Source organism: Stegostoma tigrinum, chromosome 31, assembly GCF_030684315.1.
Source record: "Stegostoma tigrinum isolate sSteTig4 chromosome 31, sSteTig4.hap1, whole genome shotgun sequence".
NCBI classification, from domain to species: Eukaryota; Metazoa; Chordata; class Chondrichthyes; order Orectolobiformes; family Stegostomatidae; genus Stegostoma; species Stegostoma tigrinum.
In genome coordinates, this window is record NC_081384.1 from 11,222,622 (window position 1) to 11,247,052 (window position 24,431).

Genomic DNA, 24,431 nt, shown 5'->3' on the forward strand with positions numbered 1-24,431 from the left:
TTAAATTGACACTGGATCCTCAATGATTTTACGATCCCATATAAAGTGTCTCATGTCTCGGAAAGCAAAATGTTCCCTTTTGTATAACTCTTTCAGGCAATGACTGACTGGCTAACTAGCATTTATTGCCCATCACTAATTGCACTTGAGAAGGTGCTGATGAGCTTGCCTTCGTGAACCATTGCAGTCCATGGAAAGGTAGGCAACCCCAGTGCTGTTAGCAAGGGACTTCTAGGACCATGAACCAGCGACAGTGAAACACATTGATATAGTTCCAAATCAGGATGGCGCATGACTTAAAGGTGAACGTGCAGTTGGAGGTGCTCCCATTAATCTGTTGCCCTTGACCTTCTGAGTGGTGGAGGTGTGGGTTTGTAACAGTGATCAGCTTTTCACCTCTTAAGTGCTGTCTTGTTTGTGGAAAAAGCTTGTTAAGAAGCACTGATTTCTTGCCCAAGTGATAACTCATCATTGGTGAGTTAACAATCAAATGCAGGCAGAAGTTGTTATCATGGTCAAATTTGATCTTGTCCTCAGCAATCTCCATGCTTGGCCATTTTTACACAGGAACCACGTAACAGGGATTAAGAGTAGAAATAGCATTCCTTTTCCTTCCAACTGTGTAAACATTTGAGTTCAGAGCTGCTGAATAACATTAAAACTGGAATATTCACAGCAAACAGTCATGGGCCCTTGTGGTACAGTGGTATTTTCCCCCGACGTTTGAGCTAGAAGGCCCGGGTTCAAGGCTCACCCGCTCCAGAGGTATGTCAGAACATGTTCATACAGGTTGATTACAAATATCACAGCAAACAGCACAGATTCTCACTAAGACACTAAGGAACAAACATATACTTTGTAAAGACCGTTGCTGCCAGTTTTGATTCAGCTGCAATACTCAAAATTACTAATTGAGAAATAATGGGACTCAGGGTGGAAGACTTTTCAGGATCTGATGTTTTCTAGCCCAACGCAGAGCTGAAGAAATGACAAGTACATTTAACTAATCTTTCAAAGCTCTCAATTTAGAAATACTGCTTTTAGATAGGAAAATCTCTTATGGAACTCAATGGACACTAAAACCAAGTCAAAGTCATCAAGTCATCAAGTCATTTATGGCACACAGGGTAGCCATTCAGTCCATCAAATATATGTCAGATTGAAGGCCTATTTATTTAACATCAAATGTGGGAAAACTCATAGAATCTTTACTTAGCACAAGCAACTTGACTATTGTTGATTGAAGGATGATCTGGTCTTATTCTAAAATGATTAGGTTCTCAAAAGGTAGATACTATTTATTTTGTTGGGGGACTCAAGGGGAAAGAAACAAATCTTAAAACCAGGGCTAGAGATCGTTGAGAAGCAAAGTCAGAAAACACTCTTTCACACAAATGTGGTAGGTGAAATTGGAAACCCTTCCCAACCAAACTGCACTAGATGCTGAAGCAAGCAGAATTTCCAAGACTGAGGTAGATTATGACTTATATTAGTGAACGGTATCAAGGGAAATGGAACACTGATAGATATCTGAACTCCACTTGCCTATCAGTTATGAAATAATTGAATGGCTCAAGGGATTGATTGGTTTCTGCCTGTTTCAAATGTTTTCTCGAGGCTGGAACACAAAGGCTGATGTCTTATGCAATGCTGAGGTGGTACTGCTCTGTCTGAAGATGGTATCTTTTACACGAAAATTTAATCTAATACAGTTGCAAGGTAAAATTTATAAGATGGACAGAAAATGTTGCAATGCCATTGAACCAAAGGTCATTTCAGCCCAACCCAATGACCACATACGCAAAAAATCAGCAAAAACAGTCAGTGTATGGAAATGTGGTTTACCTTTATTCTTCCCTCCCAGAGATGATGAAATGATTTACAGCACCCAAATATCATCCTGGTTGAAGACCACCTTCAATCAAGCCTGATGTGATTTAGTAATGGCTAATATACTATGAGCAGAACTGCTGAAACCACTGAAAATGAGCATTTATCATGCTAAGAACAATATTGCAATTAAACAAAAAAAACTCAAATAATAGGACAATGTAACATCCTGTAGGAACACAATGTATGATACTGCAGGAACACAGTGATTCACCTCAAGGACAGATTGTAGAAAAGCCTTGATGGTAGCAAATTACAAGTTTCCTTAATTGGCAATAGCTGATGTTTCCACTAAAAAGGTATAAAAAGGAAGATGACTTTCAAAATAGCTAGGATTTACAAGAGACATTTAAAGAAGAGGTTGTATGAGTGTGTGGTTTTATATTTTCATAAGCGTATCTGCTGTTTTGAAATCTGTGTGCATGAGTTTCTTTTCGGATCTGAACTGAATTAGAGTAACTGATGCAAACTGACCTGAGCTTACACACTGATTAAATTTGTAAATTATGAATAGTTGTTTCCTGTGCCTGGCCACTGTACATAATTAGTTAATCCAATTACATAAAACAGTACCCGGCTTGAGACATGGACTGTCACGTAAAAACTGGAGCATCTGATTTATAACAGGAAATCAATAATTTAAGGCTACTCGAGCTACATATTAGTGAATTGTTACTCATGAATAAGGTGAGTGGAGATTCAATACTTCATACCAGAGAATATGTGTACAGTTAATATCTTAGAAAGCTTAGTTATATGTAAGGTATTAAGGAAATTCATTTTAAAGTTGCATCCCCAAATTCTCGAGAGATTCTTGCTTTGTCGTATTCATTTCGGGCTTTTAAAGAAATGGATAGATTGAATGAAGTTTCGTATTGTACCTTTAGAATTTGCAACTATGATCAACAAAGACTCTGTATTGGGAAGCGCTGGAAGATCTTCTGCCATCCAAACAATCAACAGTGTTTTCTGATTGCTCTGTATTGACTACGTCCAGGTCAAATTTATTTTATTACTTTGATGTAGAGTTACACAATCAGGGAAACTGAAGAGTTCTCAGTTATGATAAGGAGAAAGGATTTAACAAAATTTGAGATTAATATGAAACATAGGCATTGCCTGGTGCGTGGGACATGGGATATCAGCAGCAAAAACTTTTTAGTTTCTTATAAATACAATGAGTAGTGTTCTATCTATGCCAACAGAACTGGGTTTCACAGAAATATGAAAGTTATCTGTTTCTGCATGCCTTAATATACTTGTATTTTCTAAGGATGCAAGCTATATAACCGGCCTAAGGTATCGTTATTCAAAGTAGAAATGGTAAAAACTGAAGAAACCCTTTCTGTTTTCACTACAATGTTTGAAAACTAATAATCAAAGAGGAGTAGACAAGATCCATTCCAGGTGTAATTCATTGTGATAGAATTTATGTTCATTTTATGAGGCAAATGTATTAATTGACTGAAAATGTTTAGATTAGTTTTATTTCAAGTTGAGTTGTGCAGCAAGCCTTAAAAATCCAGAGGAAATTTCGCATCCTCGGTAACTGTATAAGCAGTTTAGATCAAATTTAAAGGGAGTTTTGAAAATCAGCTACAGGATAAAGTCTTTTTCAAATCAATTAACATGCTTTTTAAGCAAATATGTTTGAAGTTTTTGTAGTGGCTGATTTTACCATCCATCCTTCTAAAGATTAGACCTCGCACAGTCAAGAAATAATTTGCACCTCATTTCTTGTCTCTCAGTTGTTAAGCATTTCGACTTTCTTGAATATTTACCAATCAAAATTTCACTTATTTGTGATGCTGAATGTACGAGAAATTTTGCCATAGTGGGAGATTTCTTTAAGTGCTGACATATCATTTAAGTGGGTATTTACCAACCACACTACTTGCTGTGGCAGAAAGAAACCAGTAAATTTTCAAATGCATACTTTGCAGATTAACCTTTTCAAGGGCTCTCAAGAAGAGCCACAATGGATGTCCTGTCCTTTATTGCAGGCAATATATGTTTTTCTTCTGACAAAGATCACGAAAAGTGTGAATGAATCCTGAAGAAACAGAAATAACATGGGTACAACCTTTAAACATATTAATCAAAAATCAATGCACAATCCAGTGAAAATCAGGTAAGAGGGTGAAGAATAGTTGATACCTCTATTTTGCAGATGGTTGTGTTACATTGAATAATTGAAAGCATGTATTTTACAACATGGTCAGCATTTTATACATTCTGACCATGCATGGGGTGAAAATCACACATATCTGCAAATGTGCCAGTCTATTGATAAGGTAGCTGAAAAGCACAATGATGGCTTGGATTTCAAGTCATCTGCTGTATGATCTTTGTGTCTGTAGAAACAATACATTGTACGTGAGGCAACTAATATGTGGAACGATGAATAAACACTCACTGAGGAAAATGTCTCCAATATACTAGCAACACCAGTACATCGGACAGCTAAAGTGTCTCATGCGACTGAGTAGCCTGAGCAAGCTAAACATGCCACCAATTTGCAAATATTGTGTTGGCAGCAATCACAAAGTCGTACAGCATTGAAACACACCCCTCAGTCCAACCTGTACATGCTGACCAGATATCCTAAGTGAATCTAGTCCCATTTGCCAGCATTTGGCTCATATCTCTCCAAACCCTTCCTATTCATGTACCCATCTAGATGTCTTTTAAATGTAACTGTATCAGCCTCCACCACATCCTCTGGCAGTTCATTCCATGCACACACTACCCTCTGCGTGAAAAATTTGCCCTGTGGGTTTCTCTTATATCTTTCCACTTTCATCTTAAACTACTGTCTTCTAGTTTTGGACTCCCCTACCCCGGGGGAAAAGATCTTGTCTATTTACCCTACGCATTCCCCTCATGACTTTATAAACTTCTACAAGGTTACCCCTCAGGATCAGATGCACCAGGGAAAATAGCTCCAGCCTATACAGCCTCTCCTTATAGCTCAAACCTGCCAACCCTGGCAACATCCTCGTAAATCTTTTCTCAACTCTTTCAAGTTTCACAACATCGACAGCAGGGAGACAAAAACTGCACACAGTATTCCAAAAATGGCTTAACCAATGTCCTGTACAACCACAACATGACCTCCCTACTCCTATACTCAATGCACTGACCCATGAAGGCAACTATACCAAAAGTCTTCTTATTAACCTGTCTGCCTGCGATTCCACTTTCAAGCAACTAGCATGCCAAGGTCTCTTTGTTTGATAACTGTCCACAAGATTACTCAGAGAGTGGTAAGGGCGTGGAATGCCCTGCCTGCCAATGTAGTTATCTCAGCCACATTAGGGGCATTTAAACAGTCCTTGGATAAGCATATGGATGTTGATGGGATAGTGTAGGGGAATGGGCTCAGATTCGTTGACAGGTCGGTGCAACATTGAGGGCCAAAGGGCCTGTTCTGCGCTGTATTGTTCCATGTTCTAAGACTCAACCATTAACTGTATAAGTCCTTCCGTGATTTGCCTTACCAAAATACAACACTTCACATTTATGTAAATTAAACTCCAAATGCCACTCCTCCGCTCATTAGCCCATCTGATCAAGATCTCGTTGTACTCTGAGACGACCTTTTTCAATGTCCACTATGTTACCAATTTTGGTGTCATCTGCAAACTTTACTAACCATACCTCCTATACTCAGACTTAAATAATTTATAAAAATGACAAAAAGCAGTGGACCCAGCACCGATCCTTACAGCACACTGATAGTTACAGGTCTTCAGTCCGAGCAACAAGCTCTCCCACTTTCCTCTGTCTCCTACCTTCAAGCCGATTTTTTATTCACATTGCTGGCTCTCCCTGTATTCCATGTGATCTAACCTTGCTAACAGTCTACCATGCGGAATGCTGTTGAATGCCTTGCTGAAGTCCACATAGACAACTTCCACTGCTCTGCCTTCATCAATCTTCTTTGCCACTTCTTCAAAAACTTCATTCAAGTTAATGAGACATGATTTTCCACTGACAAAGCCATGTTGACTATTCCTAGTTAGTTCATGGCCTTCCAAGTACATTAAGTCCTGTCCCTCAGAATTGCCTCCAACAACTTACCCACCATGGATGTCAGGCTCACCGGTCTAAGTTCCCTGGCTTTTTGTTACCACCTTTTTTAAATAATGGCATCACACTACCCACTCTTCAAGTCTTCCAGCACCTCATCTCTGGCTATCGACGATACAAATATCTCAGCAAGGGGCCCAACAATCACTTCCCTAGCGTCCCACTGAGCTCTGGGACACACCTGATCAGAACCCAAGGATTCATCCACTTTCCTAAATTTTAAGAAATCCAGCACTTCCTCCTCAGTGATATAGGGACTTTTCAAGATATCGCCATTTATATTTCCAGTAGAAAATACTCATTTAGTATCTCACCCATCTCCTGTTATTCCACACATTGCTTTGATTATCTTTAAGGGGCCCTATTTTCTCCCTAGTTACTCCTCTGTTCTTCTGTCCTCAATGTATTGTAGAAATTCGTTGGATTCTCCTGAACTCTATGAGCCAAAGCTATGTCATGTCCTCTTTCTGCCCTCCTTATTCCCCTCGAGTATACCTCTACTGCACTTATCTATGTCAAGGATTCACTTGATTCCATCTGCCTCTCCTGACATATGCCTCCTTGTTATTCTTGACCAAAATCTTAATTTCTCCAGTCATCTAGCATTCCCTACACCTACCAGGTTTGCCCTTCACACTAACAAGAACACACAGTCTCTGGACTCTTGTTATCTCATTTTTGAAGGCCTTGTGAATAGCCTCTCCCAATCAACTTTTCAAAGTTCTTGCCTAATACCAACAAAATTGTTCTTCCACCAATACAGAATTTTAACTTTTAGATCAGGCTTATCCTTTTCCATAACTATTTTGGAACTAATATAATTATGATCACTGGCCGAAGGTGTTCCCTCACCTACACCTCAGTCACCTGCTCTGCCTTATTTTCCAAACGAAAGTCAAGTTTGGCTCCTTCTCCTGTAGGTGTATCCATATACTGAAAAAGAACATTTTCCTATGCACACTTAACAAATTGCTCTTCATCCATGCCCTTAATACTATTACAGTACCAGTCTATGTTTGGAATGTTAAAATCCTCTACCATTACACCCTATTATTTTCACAGACAACTGAGATCTCCTTACAAATTTGCTTCACAATTTCTTGCTGACTATTGGGGGGCCTCTACTGCAATCTGAATAAGGTAATCAGCCCTTTCTAATTTCTCGGTTCCACCCAAATAACTTCACTGAATGTACTTCTACGAAAATATTCCTTAAGCATAACCGTAATTTTATCCATAACCAAAAGCTTGACTCCCCCTCGTCTCTTGCACCCCTTTTCTATCCTTCCTGTAGCATCTAATCCCCTGGAACATTAAAATGCCAGACCTGTCCTTCCCTGAACACTTTTCTGTAATTGCTGTGATATCCCGGGCCCATGTTCCCAACCATACTCTCAGTTTATCTGCCTTACTGGTTAGGCCAATTGCATTGAAGTAAATGCAGTTTAATTTATCAATCTTACCTTGTTCTCTCAGTTGCTCTTTCCTGCCTAGATGATCTGACTTGCTCCTCTTCTCAACTGCACCAGCATCAGGCTTCTCTCTTGTCTCACGGTCTCTTTGGCATGCTCCAGGATATTGGTCCCCTTCAAATTGAGGTGCAACCCGTCCTTTTAATACAGGTCACTTCTACCTTAGAAGAGATTTCAATGATCCAAAAATATGAATCCTTCTCCCCTGCACCAGCTCCTCAGCCACACATTCACCTGCTCTATTCTCCTATTCCCACTCTCCCTAGCATGTGCCACCGTGAGTAATCAAGATATTGTTACCCTTGAGAGCCTACTTTTTGACCTCCTACTTAATTTCCTAAATTCTCTCTTCAGAACCTCAGCCTTTTCTCTTCTTACATCATTTGTATTGAGGTGTACAACAACTCCCTGCTGGTCATGGTCCCCGTCAAAAATACTCTGCACCCTCTCCGAGGTATCCTTGACTCTGGCACCAGGGACACAACATTCCATTCTGATGTCTCACTGTTGGCCACAGAAACGTTTCTCTGTGCCTCTGACCAGGTAGTCCCCTATCACTATCAATCACATAGAACCTGACGTATCCCTTGTTAGAGTAGAGCCAGTTTTGGTACCAGAAACTTGGCAGTCAGTGCTATATTCCTCTTAGAATCCATCATCATCTACATTTTCCAAAGCAGCATACTGTGACAATTGAGTACAATTTCCACTTTGTGCCACACTGGGCATGGAGTCAATCAATTTGTCATATGCAAAAATTCTAGAAGCTCACGGTCCAAGAAATTATGTTGTGGTCTAAAATAATTTTTGTTTATATCACATGCCTTTTTAAAAGCCCATCTGCAGATCTTGAGGAAGTAAACTTTAGTTTGTATCAGCATTGTATTCAACACATGGCGCTATTTTTTAATGATGGGACATTACATAGTGTACCAAAGTGTATTTGATATCATCAGATTTCAGATTATATTACAGCCATAAACTGTGGAAACAAACCAGCTTTGCAAAATTCAAAAACAGTCACACTGATTCCAACAGTTATTTGGACACAGGGGATGATAATGCAGACAGATATCTTGAATAAACCTGGAGGTCCCAAGGATCAAACTACAGATTTCCCTGTAGCAATGAACAGGGACAGAATGTTTCATTTGTCAAGCAAATTGGCAAGATAGTCCAAGAATTTCTCCTTCATTAGTCTAAATTAGAAGATTTCTTTTTGTAACGAATCATTAAAACATTGTATGTTTTATAACAAAACCTCTTCAGGCAGATACAGTAACATCACATAATGGAACTGGATAAATATTTGAACAGGAACACTATAAAGAGATAAAAGCAATTGATAGGAAAATTGGATTAGTATAGGTAGTTGAATAACAGAAAGGTCTACATGGGTCAGAAAAGACTTTCTTCGTACCATAATTTCTACTGTTCTGTAATAATTATTTGTGCATTCAGTGCTATTTTAAGGTTTGCTCTCAGGAAGAGGAAGTGTGTGTTTGAACGTGCAAGGCATATGTGCCAAACTATGGGGCAGATAAACAGACAACGGAAAGTAATATAGTAGTTGGAAACGTGAGAAAATGAACATTTCCAAGGAGACTGAAGTTGCAGTGATTTGTTTTCGAACTTGAACTCCACAACAGTCTGGAAGATGCTGGCCCTCCTTTGGCACACCTTTGTCAAAGCTTTGACTAATGCATTCACAAGGAAGCATGTGAGTTAATTGATCTTGGAAAAACAAGTATTAAGAGTAGGAATTAGCCATTCAGTATTTTTAGCTCATCAAAGGTGCTCTGCCATTTGCTAACATCATGGCTGATTAGATTGTGTTCTCAATTCCATTTTCCAAGTTGCCTTGACCACCCATAGCCACCCTTGGCTCTTAGCAACCAAAAATCTAATGTAGCCTTAATATATTCAATTATCTTGCCTCCACTGCTCTCTGGAGAGGCGAATTCAACAGATGCAAAGCCCTGAAAGGGAAAAAATCCTTCTTCTAATCTCTGAATTAACTGGAAGACCCCGAATTTTTAAAATCAGTACCTTATTGTTTATACTCCCCCACAAGGGGAAACATCCTCGCAGTGTACTATATTAAATTCCTTCAAGGATCCTATATGCTTCAAAAGAATCACTTCTGATTTTCCAAACTCCAATGAGGGGCGGCCCAACAAGACAATACCTTCATCCTAGGAATAAGTTGAGTGGACCTCTTCTGAAATGCTTCTAATTTACTTCTATTCTTTCATAAGTAAAGAAACCAAAATTGTACTGTGTCCCACATATGGTCTCGCTAAGATTTCTCAATTTTCATCTTTGATTCCTTTTGAAATAAACATTCCATTTGTCACCTGAATCACTTGAAGTTACTGCATACTAACTTTTCTTTTCCCGTGAACTTCCTGGCACCATTATTGAAGTAGATTTCACTCATGATTTTAGCCTAATTACTTAGGTTCATAACTGAAATGAAATGAATTAGAGACAGTATATTAGTCCGGATCTCTGGCTAACTAGTACAATCACATTACCATATTGCACTGAGTGCCAGTAATAAGCATTCAGTTTCTGTTTGGTATCCAACTGCTCTATCCTGGCTGAGTTTTCAGCGCATACAGATAATAGCAGATTGTATCCTATTACTGATGTGCACTTTGGGAATAGTAGAAACAAAGCACTTGAATGCCTTGTGGAAATATGGACAAATCAAGGAGGGAAAATACTTGTGACCTAAAGCAGAGGGATCAGATGGTAGAAAATTTGGACAACAGTAGAACATGTTATATATTGCAAGTAACTTGCTTGTTTACCAGTAACTTAAATTAGATTTCGTCACATAGGCTGAATTAAGGGCCAATGACCTTTTGATAATTGAGGAAATGTCACATATCAATGTACATTTTTAAAGAATCAAGTGAATAGAGTGAGGGCAAAACATAAATTCAGTGAGAGCAGGGATAATGGATGGGTGTTAGAATTTTGGAGCAGCTCAAATTTGTTGGGAGGGGAATGATGAGAGGTTACCGAACAGAACAGTGGAATCATTAAGTCTAGAATGGATGTGAATTTGAGCAGCAGGTGGATCAAGATAGAGGTGGATGACAGACAACATTCCAGTGGACTTTCTTTCTCATCTAAGAGGACATGGGATTGGATGTTTAGCTCAGTAAAGTGAAATAAATGCGCAGCTGCACACGGTTTAGCTTCAGCTTTCTGTTTGCTATTGCAGAGCGCTGGATAAGCAGTCTGACAATCAGAGCCAGCATAGCTATTATGACTGGTGAGCCGGTAATGCTGCGAATCATCAGTGTACACATGCATGTATGTTTGGATTAAGCCACTGACAGACAGAGAGAGTGTATTTGAGGAATAGGAAGGAGGCCAAAAAGGCATCTTTGCAGAGCTCTGTGAATCGTGATCGCAAATGCAAACAAGGGCTGATTTTTCTCTCTCAAATACAGAGCACCTGAGGCCAAATTAAGTACCTTACATCCAGCTGTAGCCAACTCAGATTCATTAACTAATCACTGATGAGTGAAGCTAAGGGCATTCTTTACACCATTAAAGGAATTCAAACCTGGGTTCAAATCCCACTTGCTCTCGAGGTGTGAAGTACATCTCTCTAACAGGTTGATTAGCAAACACCTAAATGGGAAAATAAATTCTGAACTCTGACATCAATTACACCACAAAGTAATTAGGGTGAAATTTACAGTTAATATTTTGATTGTATGAAAATGTACAAGATGAATAATTTAATGTATCAAAAACATTTAAGTTTTAAAGCATAAATTTGTTCCAGAGATACAAGTATCAAAAGGTTCTCATTTACATGACATTTACTCAAAAGCATTTTGGCAGAGCTTTCCGCAATCTGTGCCAGAGGAGAAACTCAGATAAATCAGACTATACAGTCATGCCCAGCTACTTGGGAAACTACAAGTAACTTGTTAACTTTCTTGTTTCTCAAATCTCCTTCAGTCACACTTCTTCCTCTATGTCAAACACAAGTAACAACATCACTTGGCACCAACCAAATGAAAACAATTCAATGCTCCATCATCAATGTATTTAATGTGGATGTTTAAATGAAACTTTTGCTCCTTCGCTTGAACCATTATGCTGTTGAGGTGCTTGCCAAGAACTGTCTCAGTTTTTAAATCCACCAATGTCAGCTAAAAGTTGGTTCTGCGCCCAAGAAAATCGCTGCAAGATTCCCTAAAGAACGTCTCCCTTTCAGCTCAATAAATGTGACAAGAGGTTAAGTCATTGAAAAGAATCTTAAATTTTACTCTTCCTTTATTCAACAAAACATGTTGCTGCAGCCACACAGTCCTATTATGGGCCAAATGAAAAGGCTGTGCCTTCTTCTCTGCACCTCTGGTTGAAGGGATGTCTTTTATCTTAATCATTCACTGTGCATGCAACAAGGGCACAGTTACATTAATCCTTCATCTCATAGGGAAAGAAGCAAAAAGCCTCTCATGGTAAATGGGCCTGAAAGCCCAATGAACTTACTTCCTGAGAGACAAACGTGCTTTTTAGTAGATGTTACAACACAGAAGAAGTTAAACAGCTTGGATTACATTAATGCAGAAAAGCACAATCATTAAGCACTTTCCATACAATTAATAACTTTTTGAGCTGTAGTTGCTGTTGCTATGTAGGTAAATATGGCAGTCATTTTGCATACAGCTGGTTCCCCAAATGATCAGTATATCTATTTTTGGTTGAGGAAAGAACGTTAACCAGAATAGTATCCTGAGTGTCTTCAAATCTAATCCCCTGTGTCGTCTGAACACTCAGACAAGATATATATTGAAGGAAAGTCTTATGTTAAGGATTGTATCTCCAACAGTGTTGCATTCCTCTATTAATATACTGGAGACTCAGTGTGTATTATCTGTCCAATTCCATAAGTGTTGTTTGAGCCCAACAACCCTCTTGTTCCCATTAGATGCTAGCCATGTAGCTGACAAGTCAAAACACATCCATGGAAAAGTATCATACAGGTCATTCTTATATTAGACATGTTGTGAAGAAAGCATTTAGCCCACTTTCCATCAGAGATCGCTTGTAAGAGTATTTACAATGGATACAATTAACAGTCTTGAAAGTATCTATTGTTTTGCATGCACTAACTAGAATTCTAATGCAGATATCTTAAGGGAATAATTCATATTGTTTCAATGCAAAATGTGAACACTTTTTGACATTTACTACAATGGAGAAACTGTTGAATAACTGTTTTCAGATATGTAGAATTAAGTGGAGAAATAAGGTGAGGTAATCTTTAGAAACTGGTACTGCAGGTAGCTATATCCAAGTCGCCCCACCCTAAAACTGGCATCTATTTTTCAGAAATTGTTTCCTTTACTAGGATTGCTGTCTGTGTGGAATACAATTACTTCTTCAGAAACATATGCCAGCATTGTCAGACAGTGGTAACATTATTGTCTAAATATTTTTCAGTGGAAACAAAATATATTAAGTAGCAGATTCCAAAGGAAAGAATTCAGTGATCATACATGAATTCTTACATTACTGTTAAAAATGCCAGACTATGGTTCCATATCAGGCAAATGTTAATTACATGTGTAGACTTTAGATGTAACACCAAAATCTGGGGACTCGTGATTATCTCCTGTAGGCAACGGTCAAATTCCTTACATAACAAAAAGTGAAGATAGTTACGTAAGAATATGGGTAGGCCATTCAGCCCTCTAGCCTAATCCAGCATTGAATGCAATCGTGGCCTAGCTCTACATACCTGCCTTTGGTCCATGACCCTTAATACCCTTGCATTACAAAAATGCATCCATCTCAGAACAGAAATTAACAACTGAAGCAGCATCCACTATCAGTTGTGGAACAAGAGTTCAAAACATTTACCACCCTTTGTGTGTTGAATGCTTCCTAACCTCTCTCTTGAATGGCTACACCTTAATGCAGAGTACAGTAATAGGTTGAAAAATGTCTGCATGTGTTGATATTCCAAAAACAAACCTAACCCAAGCAAAAGTGCACCGTCTCATTTCTGAGTTCTCTTCATAGATGTGACCAGACCTTTTGCTGAACTTTTCCAACAACTTCTGTTTTTACCTCTCCTGAATGGTCTGGCCCGAATGTTCAGCTCTTCCTCCAGGGTCTAAAATCCACAACTGGTGGAAATAGTTCATCTTTATCTACCCTGGCTCTTCTTGTTAATAGTGAAAACTTTGATTAGGTCACCACTTAAATTTCAAATGGATAATGAAGGGTTCAATGAGAGAATGCATTTTTTGCTTGGGTTAGGTTTGTTTTTGGAATATCAGAACATGCAGACATTTTCCGATGTATGACTGTACCCTACATTAAAGTGTAGTCATTATGATTCCTAAACACTTATCTGTGAAGTTAGAATACAACTAATTGCAAACACCTCTTCCTGGCATCTGACACCCTTTGCTAATGTATGTAGGTCAACGTCCAACTTTTCCCGTGGTGACAAGGGCTCACGTACTTTCATAAGCCTCAGGTGCCGCCACTGATGCATCAGCACCCGTTCTGGCTGATGCTCTGATGGAAATTGGCAGTGGATGCAAAATCAAACCACGACAAATTGCACCACACCCCTGAATCTGGCACAGCAAATTGAAAATACCTCAAGACTTATCTCGTACCTTGCATCCTTCGCAAGCGCTGACTCCATAGTGGTAACCTGATGATTTGTCTTGGCAGACGAAGCAGGGTTTGTATACACGTGGAGGTGGGGGTGGGGAAGGTGGGCTGGGCACAATCTCCTCTGAGCTAGTACTCTGTGTTTCTATGGCTGAAATACAAAAAAAAAAGAAAAAAAAGTCTGAGTTTAAACTTAAAAGGAATTCAGCAACATTTGAAGTTTTTACTGCACTCAATTCATGAACTCCAATAACTGTAGGAAGGAGGAACTTGAAACAGACAGAAGGCACATTTAGACAAATGTGTCTTTTTGGCAAAGTATGATACAGTATGATGGCAAGTGGGAGCTGATCATTAGACACTGAGCTGACACCATCCAGTTTATCCCACTCCTTGCAGAGAACTGCATTCAAAGAGAGAGTGTGGGCAGGAGAATGCAGATTAATGTGGTTTCTCCATCCTCACTTGATTTCCAACATGAAAAAGATAACAAAGATGTTTGTAAACCCAATACGAAGTGCAGTATGTGCAGTTTTAAATTACAATAATTTTTACAGCCTACCTATACTGAGTGCATATTTTCACTTTTATCCTGCTTGGTGGCAGGAAAAAAATGAAATGATTACACTTGCATTTTTTTAAAGTATTGCCATCGGATTAAGTTCTATTTTGTCTGCAGCACAATCTTCTGCTCAATATTTTCTGCTTTCTAAAATTAGTTTTAACTTAAACTTTTATTGTTCTACTTAAGTGTTAATGATAATTGTATTAAAGTTTGCCATAATTTGTCAGCACCTAACCACTTGATCAGTTGCTTGCCTCTATCCTTGATGCCTTTTGTTCCCTCGGTCCATTTCTGCCTTTTCCGTTATCCACCAAACCATGCCAAATGGTTTTCTTCTGCATTTCTCTAGTTTCCCTTCTATCTTGCCTTCTTTATACCCCATCTCAATCAGAATATCCAACCCCTGATCTGAAGGCTGAAAGGTCACCATAATTTAATCTTCCTTGGATTTGAAGTGGTTTCAAAGGACAGAGAGTTGCATCCCTGTTCAGAAATAGGGAGAGGCCTTGTTACTCCCCATTTCTGAAATGTTAACCACCTCTACAATGTTCCAAAGTAATCTACCAAATGGGCATAGCCTTTTCCGCAAATATATCCTTAAGTCTCAAAGCCTGGGGTTAAGTGCTCAATCGTAGAATCTGACAGAAGGAAACAGACATACGGTAAAAAACACATCCTTGCATAAAGTTGTAAAATGCCTGCAATGAGAGCTCTGATTAATATCTCGTGGCTGTCATCTTCTAGTTATCAGTCAACATAACCACTTCAAAATTCCTGCCTGAACACCTTGATTATAGTCTTTACAGCTGTTGGCAGGCTGTAGAATCATGTAGCAAGATCTAGACATTCAAAATTACTATGGGAGGGAAGGAAAAATTATTATTACATGTTCTCTTAAATCCTGCTGACAATGGGGGAAGAAATGTTAGAAAAAAAACACACCGGGTAACATTCACTGAGCTGGGTTGTGATCCTGTGGTTTGCATCAGAGAACAAAATACTGACGGGAAATACTGCTGCAATTGGATCATTCAACAAAAATTCCTGCTGTACTAAGGGTTGAACAGCTGGTCAACCAAAAAGATACACCAAGTAAAATATGTAGTGGAACGTTTTCTCCATTTGCTGCTAGAAATGAAATCTTGCACCTCTGCACTTACAATTTTGCTTCAAATTGTAAACTAAAATAATCTTCAAGCTTCACACAAACAGTTGTTGGGATCTTGGTCAGTTGTGGCACTCTCACCTCCAGGTTAGAAAGTCAATGTTTTTGTACTCACTCTGGCAATTACACAGCTAATCTATACTGGCAGTCAGCACAGTACTAAGTTTTGGCTGGTGGAAATGCTGCATTATTGTCTTTCAGATGAGGCATTAAGCTTGAGGTCTGGCCAGTCCTCCCACAAAGACTTGCAAGGCACAAGGGGATTTTTATTGCTGCCCTGGCCAAATTTATTCTGCAATCAGCACCACCTTTAAAACAATCTCGCTGCTGCTGTGGTTGGGACTTCTTTCTGTGGAAACTGACTTCTTCGTTTCCCTGAATCAAAAGCTTGAGCCACACTTCAAAAGTACTTTATTAGCTCTGAAGTGCTTTGGAGGTATGGAATCATGAAAGGTGCAATACAAGACATGCCCTTACTTTATCTACAAGAAAGAAAGGCTGCATCAAAGCTTTGACACACTAACCTTGAGCATCATAGAGGCATGATGCAGTTATCATTAAGGTGGTGAAGTTTCAGTAGCTTGCTATTCACAGTCTGCTTTCAACTGTCTGTTTGAATCTGGACAACCCAACCATACACAGAACTGCTTAGAAAAGCAGCTGTCACAAGCACTGGATTAATTCACAAATTCTAAAGAAAGCACCACTCACAAATGATGCACCAATTTAAATTTCAATTTTTTTCGATGCTCTGAAGACCAAGAACATAACATGCAGGAGTATAACATTAGCTGATCTTCAGCTTCAACTCCACATTCCCATCCACTCCTCAATTCCCTGAACCATCAAAAATCTGTTAATTTCAGCCTTAAATATATTCAATGATGGTGCTTCCAGAACACTCTGATGGTAAAGAATTCCAAATATTTAGAACCACTTGAATGAAGAAATTTCTGATGAGCAGTCCCAATGATCTGCCAGTTATTCTGAGACCATGTCCCTTTGTTCTAATTGACATGCCAGGACTGTGTCTACTGCCAAGTCCCTTCAGAATCTTATACGTTTCTATGAGATCACTGTTCATTCCAAACTCCAGGGAATATGGGCTCAATTTGCTCAACCTTATATTATAAGAAAACAATCTCACTACAGGAACCCAACCGGGGAGGGTGAAATATACAGATTTGGAAACTACATATGAGCTTCAGCAGGCTATTCACACATTTGAGAATGTGACAGACAAGATAAGCCTCATTTTCACTGAACATTTTCCAGCAGGGATCATTTGACAGTGATCAAGAGCACTTTTTGATTTTATTTTCAACTTGTATTTCCCAAAACGCTGAACCAACTTGATTCAATAATTCAGCATTGCTCAGATATCATCACATCAGGCGTGTATGGACAGCTTGGGACTTCTTTAAATTAAATCATTTACAAAGCTGGAAGATTCCATAATTATAAGTATATTGAAACAATAGCGCAGAAACAAGCAATCTGGCTTAACCAGTTTATGCTAGCATTAGCTCTCCAACTGAACCAATACTTAACTTCATAAATTGTCAGCTATGAACAAATGCATCTAGTAAAGAAATTCAAATATAAATGAATGCTGGGCCAATTCTTGCTCAGGTCAAAGTAGGTCACCCTGTTTTTATATATTTTTGCCATGTTCTTTCTTCAAACTGGTAAAAATATCAAAGGAAGCGATCTACCATAGCAAAGAAGCCTGTGGAATATACAAGTTTCTGCAAGCCACCAGCTACAGAAATCCTCAGACTATGAACAAAGAACAAATATACAGAAACAGAGAACAGTAATAACTGAAGGATGAACACTATCTGTTTTGACTTTCTAGTTCATTCATATCTTCCTTTTTTTAGCAAAATGATTCCTGGGAAAATAAATTTCAACAGTACAGCATCTCATAAATTTTGCTCCTTATCAAGCGCTGAGCCTCAACTCCACAGGAGTGTGACTGCATCTCATTTGACTAATGGAGCTTATCCCTCACTTATCAGGAAACTGAAGGTTGGCTCAGGCATTTGAAAATCCTAAACATGGCTCCTTGATGGCACAACAAATTTATTCAGCAAGTAGCTCAGCCATCAGAAATGCCCGCGATTTGAACCCTGATATGAGCTGAGAGGCTGAACTCAGCTAGATGCTGCAAATGCCCCCATTGCAACTAGGTCAAAGAGGAAAAAATCAGTTAAGCTTCCATTGACATCATCTGGAAATACACACAGGTGGTTATCACGTGAGAACAAGATCAGACTTACCAATCCGCCCTCACCACATTAGAATAACCTGGTCAAAACTTCTGTCAAAGTTTATACATGAATAATGAGCAATTGGTTTGGGTACAGAATTGTAGTTCAACAAGAGTCAAAGCCTTTTGAAGAGAGCAGGGTGAAAGATAAGGAATGGAAGCAGAGGATCTGCATTAAAAATTAGCAAAACGTATCTGTGCTTACAATATACAATCTTGTTAAAAAGAGACATGTTACTTTATTTTGATGGGCTTTAGCATTCCTTGGGAAATGAGGATATTTCTAAATACAATAATTCAAATTTTAGACTGTTTTGCTTTTTAACTGCTAACTGGTTACGTGTCTTCAAATTACTGAGGAGACCATTCTCACTGAAAAGTATTGACCTAACCGATCTTTCATCATTCAAAACATGAGTTTGTACCATGAACACAACAGATGTATGGAATCAAAAACAGAAGTTGCTGGAAAAGCTCAGCAGGTCTGGCAGCATCTGGTGTCACCAGACCTGAAACATTAACTCTGATTTTTTTTCTCCACAGATGCCACCAGACCCGCTGAGCTTTTCCAGCAACTTCTGTTTTTGATTCCATACATGTGTGTAAGGGACAAACTTATGTTTTGAGTTACGAAAGATCAGTTGCTGTAAAAGGTCAGCAGGTCTGGCAGCATCCGGTATCACCAGACCCGAAACGTATCTGCGGAGAAAAAACGAGAGCTAACATTTCAGGTCCGGTGACACCGGATGTTGCCAGAGCCGTTGAGCTTTTAACAGCAGGTTCTGTTTTTATTCCTGATTTACAGCATGCGCAGTTCTTTCGCTTTTTATTTAGATGCATGGGATAATGCTATAGACTGAGTTGCCCACAGGCTTCTCTCTTCCCCAAATGATAATGATCGCCGGTTAAATTTTAAGCAGTTCTGCAGTAAACCACTTTTTTTTTAGCAGAATTATCACTTAGGTATGTTTTGCTGAAGACCCGCAAGCATAGACTGGCCCAATGACATCAGTGAGTTTCAACATGCACAGCAATATGATCAAGAAAAGCCAAATCTTTACAGCGTATCTGAGGTCCAACATTTCTAAGACGTAACAGAATCGTACAATGACGTACTCAAACAGCAGTGATGGAAAACTGAGATTACTTTGTAAATGTCCCAGTAAATACCTTTAACTAACAGCTTTTTTATGTGTTCTGTATCTTGTGCAGATATACTCAACGTCACTGTTGCTCTTTAAGATTATTCCACGGGGTGCATTAATTTTTGCTATGTACTAAAAAGAAACAATGTGCATAAAAGGAATGAGTCTTTCAGAATTCAACTGTGTCATTTCCAACTGGCCTACGCTGGTGACAGATGGGTACAAATTGAACAGGAATTGCTACTAAAGATCTCTATCCAGGATCTGGAACTAAAAACACCTAGACGCAGTGAATAGTTGACGGCAGGCTTAGCTGTGATGCCATTCGCAATCAAATGGCTTCCTGACTCATCATTCTTTGGGTTCAATAATAAGTGAGACACCTGAAGGCAGAAGTAGCAAAACAGTGGAGAAACTTGGAAAACAAATGAGTGTTTGAAAATATAACTGGCACCAAACCATTTGTTCAGAAAATATATGACTGAAATAAAAACCACATCAGGTGCATTAAGCTATGTGAGGAAAATGGGAAACACGGGATTTTTGTTCTTGATCTTTTTGCACTGTTACAGTGGCATCCTATGTTGTTGGATGTCAGTACAAAAAAGACCAAATCCATGACCTTGGAGCATATGACATCATAGAAATCTATTAGTTTACGACTGGCTCAATGTTATTGCATTACTGTCAAATTTTCAAATATGCTCTTTGAGAAGTTATCCCAGGAGAAATGCGTGTTCACTTAGTGAAGATACAGGTCAGGCGTAAATAATTGGTCGAAATTTGTTAGTAGGATTTTGGCTCCAGCTGCTGTAGTCTTCCCATAGGGATTAAAAGCTACGTGACTTGTGCGCAATGTCTGGTAAATATCAGTGTGTAGCAGATGAGGAAAGGGCGGTAATGAACTCAGGGCAGAGCCAGCAATGTTCTTTTCCAAATGCTTATCAGCGTTGAACGTTAGAAAGCATGCATCAATAAAAAAACGTACACTAGCTCAGAACCAGCAGGGAATATCTGCACTTTCATCAATTCCTCACTAACTCTGAAAATGAGTTTTGTAGGAGCAAGGACATTATAAAGAAATGTTTTCAGTTGGAAATATACTCTTTCCTCAAACAGGGCTGAATGTTAATGTCTCTCATTTTCTCACATTTCCAATTATTCCAGGCAGATGACTTCCACTGCACATTTCTCCTCTTATAGCCAGGCCAGTGTGCGATATAGACCTGCCAAGCACCACTGATATATTCTGAGTGTCAAAATGTGCTAAGCAAGCAGTGTGAGGATGCGTATCTGTTCTTTCTTCCCTCAGTTTCTGCCTCACACCTCATTTAGTTGGCAAGGTGAAAAGTGCAAGAATTCACTTAAAGATTCGAAGGTGGGAGAGCCTGCAGTGAACGTTGGAAATAATATTGGGGAATTAAGCTAACATAACATTTCAGTAAGTGCACCACTAAATGTGGTATTTGGTTTACAGACTAGGAACTTTAATGACTAATCTCTGGACAATATTTTGTTAACCGAGATGACAGTAAAGGCTTTGTTAAAGGACTCACCTGTCCTGGGCTAAGAATGCAGAATGAAATCACTAGAATTACCACTGGCGAGCATGATGCAGTGACCCTGCATTAAAATGCACGCTCTTGGAAATGCAGTAAGGATAGGGTAAGACTTCAACATGATGCAGTCACAGTTGAACAGCTTAATGAGATTCACTCCAAAAATCCATAAATTTGGATGAAGCAGCAGAGCGCTGCAATTATGGAATTGGACCACAGTGTGAAGTGGATCACTTAATAGAGGAGAGAAATATGGAAGAAACAAAGAAAGATCTAGGTAAGTTTTCTGTTCACACAACACATTAAGTGACGTGGAACAAATGAGGGCACATGGAGTTGTGGCACAGATCCTTGTGGGGTCGTGCCATATGTAAATACGCTCCCAGCTTTTAACCACATTAGAACTCAGGTTTGATTCCACCCAAGGGCGACTGTCTGTGTGGAGTCTGCACATTCTCCCTGTGTCTGTGTGGATTTCCTCTGGATGCTCCGGATTCCTCCCACGGTCCAAAGATGTGCAGGCTAGGTGAATCGGCCATGCTAAATTGCCGGCAGTGTTCAGGGAGGTGTGGATTAAGTGGATTATAGGGGGATGGGTCTGGGTGGGATGCTCTGAGGATCAGTGTGGACTTGTTGAGCCAAAGGGCCTGTCACCACACTGTCGGGATTCTATGATCTAGAAATGATTGTACTTCTATTGATTGCAACACACTTTGGGATATGCCAAGACCATGAATGGTACCAGATAAATACATGACCTTTCTTGAATTAGCTCAGTGCAACACAATATACATTATACAATCAAGATTAATTTTGTAGTGTTTTACTGCTCTATTATTAGTCAGCAAGATGCTTCATTCCTGTTCTCAAATCGGGATTGCAAGTACTTGGGTTTAATTATAACTAGCAACTTGGCATTAACAGCCAATCCCTTCATTGAAGCTGAAAAGCAGCTCTAGAGATTACAGTGCATAACAAGTTTCCAGTACATTAAAGTTATGTAAAAGACCAATGCATCAGTGTAATGAGTATTAACAACAGGCATAGACTAGGGTCGCAATTCTGTTGGGATCTTACAGTACCTGTAGTAGTAAAAGCAAGAAAGGAAAATAAATTAATTTTGGAAAAAAAGTGTACTTGCCTAAAAGCATTCAGTTTGAATAAAGTATCCCAAACAATGCAATAAAATAGTTTGAGTGAAGATAGGCTTCTATCCAACAATGTCTGATATAACTCAAACTCCTAATAAAATGTTTTATTGACATGCTTTACAAGGCATTGTCACTGTGTACTGTAACAACAGACTGGATGGAGAGTATGAAAGCAGTCAGTGAAATATTGAACACACATTTGCCATGGCAGATTAAAGAGCCAGCTGCCATGGGGGTTGAATTGTGTAAGCTGTTATAATGAAACAACAGCTGCGTGTACAATCTTTTCAGTGGAACCATTTCTTTTTATTAAAAAGATCCACTTTGAAAGTTGGCAGCAGGATCTCACCCAGTACTTGCAACACTGACAATGCATATGACAACCAGGTGAGATCAAACTTTTCTTGGGAATACGACTCATAGGCATGTAAAACAGAGGGCTACTTTCTATTGGGTGCCCAATGGTCTTAAACGAAATTGATGCATACTAGTCAATGCAGAGAGGGAAGCATAACACTTAGAGGTTGTTAGTGACCATGTATGCTCCAATCTTCATGTCAATATTGAAGTCCTCTGTGTACATCAATGATTTGGATAGGGACATAGTGTTTAATTGTTCAGACAGTGTCTAAATTAGGAGGCTTTGTAAATAATTCTCATGATGAGAAAACACTGCAAAAATGGATATTGAATAAATTTTGTAAAATGGACTAGAGTGGCAAAAGGATGGCAATCAACAAATTTGGGAAGGCAGTGGCAGAGAAGTAATGTAATTGAACATGTTATCCTGGGCCTAGTTCTGGGGACATGAACGTGGCAGATGGCAAAATTCGAATTCAATACAAATCATGAATTGAGAGCTACCCATTGCAACTGTTGTGAAAAAAAATCTAGTTCACTAATGTCCCATAGGGAAGAAAATCTGCCAACATTAGCTTGTTTGACCTATATATGATTCCAGACCTATAGTAATGTGGTTGTCTCTTAACTGCCCTCTGAAGTGGTCCAATCAGTTCAAGGGAACTAAGGATGGGAACAAATGCCAGGTCTTGCCAACAACGCCCACATTTCTTATGAATAATAAAGATGTTAAAAAGTCCGAGGTAGTATAATTTATTGAATAAAATCATCTTTACACTTTGAAGAAAAGCTCAGTGATATGAAAAGAACCAGAGGATTCGGGTTTGTGTATGCAAGACAATAACAGTAGCACCTCAAGTAGGTAATACCATTAGAAAGAAACTAATGGGATTCTTAGGTCTTACAGCAAAATGTATATAGCATTAAGATGTTATAATATTAGGTTACGAAAAGTCGGTACAGAATTTTAATTTATGATCACATCTAAAGTCTAATATGTAGTTTTGGGCTCCATCTTAGTGCCAGAATGTTGGAGCAATAGAAAGGATGCAGCATGGAACCTGGTTTATGAAAATTCAAACAAAAAATGTCTTGAAAATTAGATGATGGCTTTGTTCAGAGAGAGTCCTGAGTGGCAGTGCTAAGTAGAGATGAGCCTCACTGTTGGTAAGAGTTTATGAAGTATTTCAAACTTTGAAGTGATGGGACAAAATCATATCATCTTCAGTGGTTGAGACGCTGAGAAAAGATAATATTGAAACAAAACTAGAAGCTAAATGAAGATAACAAAGTGTGGAGCTGGATGACCCTCTCTGATGAAGGGTCTAGGCCCAAAACGTCAGCTTTTGTGCTCCTGAGATGCTGCTTGGCCTGCTGTGTTCATCCAGCTCCATACTTTGTTATCTTGGATTTTCCAGCATCTGCAGTTCCCATTATCATAGAAGCTAAATAATATAGGATAAACAGCAAAAGCTCTGTGTGACACAGGACTCGGGAATGTGATGACGTTTCATAATATTATTTTTATTATTTGGAAATTTGAGTTCTAAAGTGGGCAGAAGCAGATATCGCTTTATATTTTATTTGTATTTCTATCTTACATGCAGTAAGAAGGGAAGATATAGTTTTTGTTTCGTTTCAGAGCACACAGTGAGTGGTGGTGGGTTTGTTGGAAATTTGCTTATATTTAAAGAAAGCTTTTAAAAAGAGGTGAATGGTTTTGTGCTTTAGAAAACAAGGGTGGAAGAGAGAAAAAATTATGTTATAACACGGAGACAAGGACAGAAACAAGCTTCCTTTTAGAAAGAGACAACCACCCAGGAGGCTTTGGAGTGCGTAGGTTTCTATTAGAGAGAACAGGTCAACAACACCAAAGATAAGGTTGGCCTCGCAATCTCCAAAGCACTTTGGGTTGAAAAATTGAGTGGTTAAATGTCAAAAGAAGAAAATCTCCAGAATCAGAAGAAGCGTTCAAGGAATCCATGTTAAGTCTCAGAACGAGACAATGAATAAAGAAATAGCATTCAGATAATGCAGAAACTTCTCAAAAATAAAGAAAGTATAGCCATATCTAATAAACAAGGATCTTTAAAG

The 24,431-nt window shown here is 38.9% G+C and overlaps 1 protein-coding gene across 15 annotated transcripts in view; it reads right to left on the reverse strand.

Annotated features, from left to right (window-relative positions):
* Window positions 1-24,431, reverse strand: part of raraa (retinoic acid receptor, alpha a) — a 530,677-nt gene that overhangs the window by 70,409 nt on the left and 435,837 nt on the right. For 13 of the 15 annotated variants that reach the window (XM_059638906.1, XM_048560466.2, XM_048560465.2 and 10 more), the window contains one exon: window positions 14,123-14,271. The exons of the other annotated variants lie outside the window; for them this stretch is intronic. In XM_059638906.1, the coding sequence (XP_059494889.1) occupies window positions 14,123-14,271 (149 nt within the window). The remainder of the gene's footprint in view (window positions 1-14,122; window positions 14,272-24,431) is intronic. 15 annotated transcript variants of the gene reach the window in all.